The 9021-nt window shown below is 39.7% G+C and overlaps 1 protein-coding gene across 1 annotated transcript in view; it reads left to right on the forward strand.

Moving 5' to 3' along the window:
* ANO3 (anoctamin 3) overlaps positions 1-9021 on the forward strand; it is a 235083-nt gene that overhangs the window by 157813 nt on the left and 68249 nt on the right. The window contains exon 14 of the mRNA XM_075187478.1: positions 1805-1865. Within this exon, the coding sequence (XP_075043579.1) occupies positions 1805-1865 (61 nt within the window). The remainder of the gene's footprint in view (positions 1-1804; positions 1866-9021) is intronic.

Below are 9021 nucleotides of genomic sequence, written 5' to 3' on the forward strand. Positions count from 1 at the left end.
ATTGTGGGTAAATACAGCCTAACTGTACAGCACATATGCTCATGCCCCTCATAAAGCAGCATTGTGGGTAAATACACCCTGACTATACACCACATATGCTCATACCCCTCTATCCAGCATCATTGTGTGTAAATACACCCTGACTGTACACCACATATGCTCATACCCCTCTATCCAGCAGCATTGTGGGTAAATACACTCTGTCTGTACACCACATATGCTCATACCCCTCTATCCAGCATCATTGTGTGTAAATACTCCCTGACTGTACACCACATATGCTCATGCCCCTCTTTTCAGCATCATTGTGTGTAAATACACCCTGACTGTACACCACATATGCTCATACCCCTCTATCCAGCATCATTGTGTGTAAATACACCCTGACTGTACACCACATACGCTTATACCCCTCTATCCAACATCATTGTAGGTAAATACACCCTGACTGTACACCACATATGCTCATACCCCTCTATCCAGCATCATTGTAGGTGAATACAACCTGACTGTACACCACATATGCTCATACCCCTCTATCCAGCATCATTGTAGGTAAATACACCCTGACTGTATACCACATATGCTCATACCCCTCTATCCAGCATCATTGTGTGTAAATGCACCCTGACTGTATACCACATATGCTCATGCCCCTCTATCCAACATCATTGTGTGTAAATACACCCTGACTGTACACCACATATGCTCATGCCCCTCTATCCAACATCATTGTGTGTAAATACACCCTGACTGTACACCACATATGCTCATACCCCTCTATCCAGCATCATTGTAGGTAAATACACCCTGACTGTACACCACATATGCTCATACCCCTCTATCCAACATCATTGTGTGTAAATACACCCTGTCTGTACACCACATACGCTCATACCCCTCTTTCCAGCATCATTGTGTGTAAATACACCCTGGCTGTACACCACATATGCTCATACCCCTCTATCCAGCATCATTGTAGGTAAATACACCCTGACTGTACACCACATATTCTCTTGCTCTTCTATGCTTCCCTTGAATAAGTTTGCTCTAGCCAAGTGTCTAGTTTGCATTTGTGGTTTGTATACTGTAACTGTGCTAACATAATACAGTACATGCTTGTTATGTTCAATGATATTCCATACTTACCTACTTTCTTCGGCTCTCTTCCGGGAGCCAGCCAGTGGAGGTGGGCGTGAGGGGGGCGGGGCGGGCGGAATCACGTCATTTTGGAGCGGGAATCACGTCGTTTGGGAGCTAATTCTGCCCACTTCACTAGGAAGTGGGGCACTTTCTAGTGAAGTGGTCAGAATTCAGGAGATTGCCACACTCACCCAGGACTCTCGCAAAATGCGGGAGTCTCCCGGACATTCCAGGAGAGTTGGCAAGTATGTGATATTCCAGTAAGTATCAAAATGTTTTTGTGAGAATTTCATTTGTACAGCTTTTTAGTCAACAATTGGGATGCTTTTTGACAATCTTGGCTATCCTTGGTTGATAGGGTAAGAAACTCTGGGAATTAATTGACTGCCAATAGATGCCTGTTGTGTTCTCCTAAACTTCTGATGAAATGCTTAGAGCAAATTATACCTCTCAGAAATGTTATTTTCAAGTCTCACTTAAATAGAACATTAGTACAGAGGAGGAAAGTACAGTATGTAGAAAGTATTACACCTACAAGAACAGATCACTACTGTGAAATTAAATTACATAATTTAAGTGGACCTGTCACAACTTTCAATGAAGAAATATATTACCACAGGACATACTAATTAGGTGGTGACATTTCTGTTTCTGTTCTCAGGTCACACACTTATTTGACAACGGGGGCACAGTGTTCTTTGCTATTTTTATGGCAATATGGGGTAAGTGTAAATTGTATTATATGTATGTTACATTTAACACAATATGTATAGAACAGCAGTGGAATATTTAATCATATGAGACATTAAGGCTCATTTACAAATCGCAAAATCTGTGGATCCACCATGCTTCTTTAGGTACACAAGTGTGCTTATTTGTCCGCCAATCATATCTCAAGATAGAAGTCAATATACATAATATATTGTATATCGTATTTTGGAAAGTCAATCTGTTTGTACATTTGTGGGATGATGGATGTTTTGGGAAATGTATATTCTGGAAACCGTAAAATGTCACTACAAAGTTCAGCTTATTATCACTCTAGGTCCACTTTTCAGTTTTTCTTTAAAATACTGCTCGGTTTATACTTCTTTATGGCTTAAATTAGAGAGAGAAGATATTGAGACTGTCTTTACAACTTGTGTTACTGTTTGCAGCGTTTTATTACATTGGTTTACCTGTGCCTAGAGATTTGCTTCCGTTCAGATGTGCCACTAGAGGTATAAGGATGAAACCTGATCTCAAGGGCCTTGTTCCAACACTCACGTCTTTCCATAATTCAAGTTTTTTGCAGGAAAGAAAAGTCTGCGTGCCCTCACGCAAACCTGGGAACTTTTTTTAAAATGTTTTTTCTCTTACCATTGATCTCATTTAAATAATCACATCCCACAAAAGGTAACCTTATTTCTGCACTTCATTGCATAGATGGGCACACACGTGTGCTTTATCTACACTTGGAAGGAGTTCAACAGATCAATAGCATTGGTCAGTGCCTGGTTTTCACCCAGCAGATGTTGGCACACCTTCTTAAAACTAGGTGCCCTTGCTATGAAGGGTCTGGTTGCTACTTGCTTCGGGAAAAACTTTGGTGCAGCTTCAGAAAAAGCTGGTGCTGCTTGCACTGCCTAGTGGTGGTGTAGCTGAATGGCCCAATAGGACCTTATTGGTCTGAGAGCTTTCCTCCAACCCCAAAATGGCTCAGATTTGGCAGTGGCCTTGGGGAGCCACCATTATCACAACCATCAGATACCCAACAGAGTCCTGGATGTATAGTGCTCAAGCAGCATTTACATTGAACATTTGTAGTTCATAAATAACCTGTAGGGTGCTGTTGTCATGGCTGCCCTCTACTGTGTGTCATTAACATTGACCATCTACTTTTTGCATGATGTCATAACATATTAGGTGGACATAGGGGAAGCTGCAATGGGCTCTTTGCAAACTGATGCTTTGCTGCTAATGTACTATACAAAAATTTCTGAAATGTACCATACTGAGATGTGCAGAATACAGACTTAATTTGTCATTTGCCCAAATCCTAAGACTAGGTACACACTGAAGAATTTTCCGACCGACTTGTTATCTCAAGCGATTGTACCTACGACTGAAGATTCGATCAGTCTGATGATTCATGCATTACACACTGATATGATTTACTTTCAGATCTGTGCTCTTCATCTGGTACTTTATCTGGTCCTCTAGTCTTCAGAGAATGCACAATATTCATTCATTAATTATTGTCACATTGTTACACTGATTAAAACGCTTTGTTATAGCTATCCCCATTTCCTAACAAATTTTGCTTATGACTCTGAAACTAAACATTCTGTCTCAGAACGAACAAATTAATTATTCCTTCTACAGCACTCTCCACATTTATTCACCGGGACATTCATTGCTAGCATCGGCTGAAAAGAGCCCGACTCTGTAAACTCTATAGGGATTGTGAGCATGAGTGCATACACACTACATGATTGTTAGGTGATTGGTCGGAAAATAATAAACAGTACGACCAACCAAATGAGCCGACAATCGACACTTTTGAACGACTTTCGACCATTGTGTCACTATACACACTAACCTGGCTTCCGACCGAATGGTCGTATGTCGGCTGATTTGCCCGATTATTGGAAGAAAATGCTCCAGTGTGTACCCAGCCTAAGGGTTTTTAGCAAGATTTAAGTTCAAGCGGATTCTTAGGATTCAAGGATCCAATCTGAATCCCTGTTTTCCTGTGTTCTTATTAAACAGACAGACTCTTCTATATACAATGAAGTCCCAGGAAACACAGAGGGAGGTCAATATAGGTTAAGTAAATAGTGGTTTGAACTGCAGAGCAATGTCTGCTCTTTTTAAGCTGATATTGCTCTGTAGTGATAAAGAAAAAAATATGAATCCTCTGATAATTGGTAACCCACAGTACTGCAGGTTAGTAAGAGAAAATTGTTTCTCCTTATCAAAAGCGGCAATTAGTTCTATAGCTTATCATTCACCTTCCTTGGTTAATAAACAACTGAAAGCCATGCAATAAGTGGCAAAGACAAGCGATGAGTAGAAAATTAAACTCTGGCAAAAAATATCAGAAAAGGACATTTCCTAGGAAATCCAGTGAGGCCGAGTCTTTTGCTAAACTTCAGTGTTATCTCTGTGTAGCCATTAAAGCTAGACAGTGCTTTTAAAAGATAAATAATAATTATTTTTTGTTAAAAAAAAAACTAGCCCCCAGTCAATTGGGGGCCCAACCTAGGGCATAGAAATCATAAACCATAAAAAATACAATAAAAAAGGAAGACCACCAAAGGGCAGCAACCAAGTCACCTGTCTAGGGCAACAATATAACAGCACAAAAACCCATGCCAGATCCTGTGCTAGCCAAATTTGGCCTACTCACTTTTAGTAGAAAGAATGGGAATTTCTACTAATTCCAAAACATCCTGCTTTGGTTGTGGTAGTTAGTGAAGGATCCCCAAGAGGTGGCAACAAGCCACCTCTATACGGTTCCTGTGTAACAGACATGGGGTTTGCTGAACCCCCTGTTTATTACACAGCAGTCTCTGGACTGGAACCATAATTTTTGGGTGGCCCACAGCATGGTGTCCAATTATTACTATTATTATTATTATTAATTTATATTTATAGGACGCCACTAGGTGTCCGTAGCGCCGTAGAGGGACAAGCAAAATCACAATACGAGGTGAGACAGAACAGTACAGTAAACAATAAGCACAGTATTTCAGTGAGCTCAAAGCACAGCTAGAGGGGTGGGGGAGGGGAGAGGGGAAGGGCCGCATATGACGGAGCCCAAGAGGGAGGGCACGGATGACAAGGAGACCCCCAGAAAGAAGAGGAGGGAGCAAGAGGGGACGGGTGGAAGAGGGTCCTCGAGGAGGAGGGCTAGGTAGCTGGAGAGCAGAGTTGAAAGTGGTGAAGACAGGAGAGATGACCCTGCTCAAAGGAGCGTACAATCTAAGGGGTGAGGTAGACAGATAGAGAGAGACACAAGGGAGAGAGGGAGAGAAGGAGGAACGGAGGATAAGGATAAGGGAAGGGGAATGAGGGGAAGAGGCAGAAGTAAAGGTAGGAAGTTAAGTGGGAGACTGGAAGGCTTTAAGAAAAAGGTGGGTTTTTAAAGCCCGTTTGAAACTGGACAGATTAGGGGAAGTTCTGATGGAGGGAGGGAGCTTGTTCCAGTGGAGGGGGGCAGCGCGGGCAAAGTGATCAGGGGGGAAGAGAGGCGATGGTCATTGGCAGATCAGAGGGCGGGATTGAGCAATCAGAGCTGGTCCAATCAAACTGACCAGCAACAGACTTATTGCTTTAAGTGAATGAAACGAAAGTGGAGGCCACTACTAATTATCACCAGCCCAATCACAGAAAAATGGGCACCCTTCTTAGCCAACATGAATTAGAAAATATACCACCTGTGTATTGTGTACACAGGTGGTATAGCAAGTGGTCCTTAAGACCCATGCTCATACACAACTAACCACACAAACAAACAATATTTCAAAACATCTTTTTTTTTCTTCTTCACCAATTATAATTTATAATTATACAGCTTTGTATTGTTACCAATATATTAAAACAGCAATCCCCTGAAAAATTCAGTGTGTTTTTTAACATAAATCACTGTGGCAGGCTATAAGACGAATGTTGGTATTTACCATTTTCCCCCTTTTTTTTTTCTTCAGGCTGCTATTAATGATTTATGATGACTACCATGGCAACCACAGTCACACGGCACATGATGTAGACAGCAGATAGGCTTACAATGCTCCTCTGAGCTCTGTCTGCACTGTGACATCCTTCTTCCCCCTTTATGCTATCACATGACATGCTGAGAGCCTGTGTCTATGTAGCTGAGTGATGGTGTCTGGCAGTCATTTTTGTTTGACAACACAGAGCTTTTGAAAAGGATAAAATGATTTGTAGGAAGAAATTAGAGATGCTCAGACTCGGTTCCCCGAGAATTGAACACACCCAAGCTTAGCAGATCCGGCTCTGTACTTTTGCGTGCCCTCGAAATTGAAAACTAAGCAAAACGTCATTGTTACGTTGTCGGATCTCGGATCACACGAGCTTTGGATTCTATAAGTACCTCCCTCCACGGAGATCCAATGCCATTTCACAGAGGGACACAGAAGGGGTAGCACAGTTCTTGGCAGTCTCTAGTGCAATTGGGCAGCCTCATAGGTAGAAAAGAAAGAGGAGGGGTAGCAGTGTTCTTCAAAGTCTCCATTGACATTCATGAGAGCTCCATTGCTAATTGTCATTGCTGAAATAGAAATAATAGGTCTGGCAGGCTTGGTCTTCTAAATCTGCAGTCACACTGTACTGTGTTATATAGGTAACATACAAAGAGCAGAGCTCCATTGCTCCATTGCTAATTGTCATTGCTGATATACAAATAATAGGTCTGGCAGGCTTGGTCTTCTAAATCTGCAGTCTTTGTTTGAATGTGTATGAAAATAATATTGTAACCTGTGAGGTGACTGCAAATGACTTGAAATTAGTGTTATTGAGGTTAATAATAATGTAGGGGGAAAAAAAGCTAAAATATGTGATCCAAAACCAAAACACGCAAGGGTGGTTTTGCCAAAACCAAAACACGAAGCTAATCCAGATCCAAAACCAAAACCAAAACCAGAACATAGGGGTCAGTGAACATCTCTAGAAGAAAGATTATTTGTGGAATTGTTGTTTTCAATTATGATTGTGAATCTGCTACAGAAGCACACCCTACCCTGCTCATGTACTTTCTGCAGCGTGTATTAATCCTCCTATTTCCTTGACCTTATTTTTTTGTTTCAACCCTATCATGGAATGCAATCATATCATAGCTAACAATAATACATGTTGCCTTCCCTATCTTAGTCAAACAGGACATGTAGATAAGAGATAATTTCCAACATTCGCCTTCTTGTCTCAGTTCTGCTTAAAGGTAATAGATACACAGTCAAAGCAGCCAAAAGTTTTGAGTAACAGCTACATTTATGTAAAGCCAACGATTAGTAAAAGGAGCACTGTAACGGGCTATTGGCGTTCGGTAAAATCATTAGTAAAATAGATAAATAGCAAAATATAAAATAAATATAACAATCAAAAACTCCTAAGTTATTAATATAATAAATATACAAATATTAAAAATATATTAGAATGATAGTTACATATAAATAAACAATAGATGGTGTGGAAAGTATACAAAGCTCAGATACAATTTAAACCACATAGCAGTACTGTATCTACTAAGCAGCAAACAACAAGAACAATATGATAGTATTGATATCGAAAATGATGAGCCAAACCTAATAAGTCTGTCTTGGGATAATGATTTGTAATCCCGATATTCCAATTGGAGAATGTATTACACACAATCCCAAAGTCATTTCAATTTAGAAAATTAAACTCCAATTATCTCCTGTTGCTTAATTATATAATAAAAGTCTCCATAGGAAAGTGTAAAAAATGTATGTATATACTTTTACATGCAGGACATCTATATAATGCTGTGTGGAGTTGTGGAATGTTATTGGATACATTTTGGTGCTTTGTTGTCATTAGGATAAAGATAGGTTGTTTGTGGCACTACTTTCTTTCTTCTTTTTGTCTTATTTTTCTTCTTCTTTTTGTCTTCTTCTTTTCCTTTTTCTTTTCCTTCTTCTTTTTATTTTATTCTTCTTTTTCTTCATATTCTTTATCTTTATCTTCTTCTGTTTATTCTTCTTCTTTTTCTTCATATTTTTTATCTTTATCTTCTTCTGTTTCTTCTTCTTCTTTTCTTCTCCTTCATTTTCTTTTCCTTCTTCTTTTCTTCTCCTTCATTTTCTTTTCCTTCTTCTTTTCTTCTTCTTCTTTTTCTTTTCCTTCTTCTTTTTCTTTTTTTTCTTCTTCTTCTTCTTCTTCGGTGCATTTGGCTAGAGTCAGAGCACCTATTATGTTCAGTCTGCAATGACAAGGAAGAATAAGGAGGATAGTGTTAGAAAAGCCTCTAGAGCACAAAAATGTTAACAGCTGCACAGAGTATTCAGCTGGGCAACTCCTGCATGTCCATGTGTAAGCAAGGTTGAAGTGTAAGGGGCTAGGCCAAGAGGTAGCCAATCTAAGCATATAAGCATATTAGCAACAGTAAAGATTAATGAGCCAGCTCCTGGAGGGGTTCAGGAAGATTGTTGTTTCATCTACACATCCAGCGTGTACTTAGTTTCCTGTTGCCCAGAAACCCCACCACCACTCCATTTCAATGTAGATTAATAAATCTGGCTGTTGATTGGTACCACAGAATGCCAAGCGCGTGGGTTGGCATTCTAGTATGTCAATCAAATATACTCAGAGAGGAAGTGTGTTCATACTTCCTCACTACCTCTCTGAATATCAGAGGCCTGGCAAGAGGTAAGTGGAGAGGGGTGGATACTATAATGTGACTGATGTGTGTTACATAGCAGGGTAGGTTGGGAGGTGATGAGTGAGGTATTGTAGGAATATGGCCGAATGCTTTTTCTTCTTAGAATTTTTTTTGTCAGCTCAAAATGATTTGAATTATCTATATTCAGAGCATGCTGTATGTCACAGTATTGTGGTTAGTATTGTGTTTCTGCAGAAATAGCACTTATGATTTAATACAGAGCAAATGTTACCATTCCTGCCTGAGTGCAGTTTTGACTATATTCTTCATTGTCATTAATTTGATATTGGCCACATAAAAGCATACAAAATATTGTAAAAATAAATGGGAAGAGCAAAGTCAATATTTGTATTTTATGACATGTTAACATTTTGTAATAACATTTAATGGCTGACTATCCTAGGACAGGAGGTACATTAGTGATATATATTATAGTCAACACAGAATATGTGATTTGTTTGTTTTTTAATAGTACA

Source organism: Mixophyes fleayi, chromosome 10 (assembly GCF_038048845.1).
Source record: "Mixophyes fleayi isolate aMixFle1 chromosome 10, aMixFle1.hap1, whole genome shotgun sequence".
In the NCBI taxonomy this organism is placed as follows: Eukaryota; Metazoa; Chordata; class Amphibia; order Anura; family Limnodynastidae; genus Mixophyes; species Mixophyes fleayi.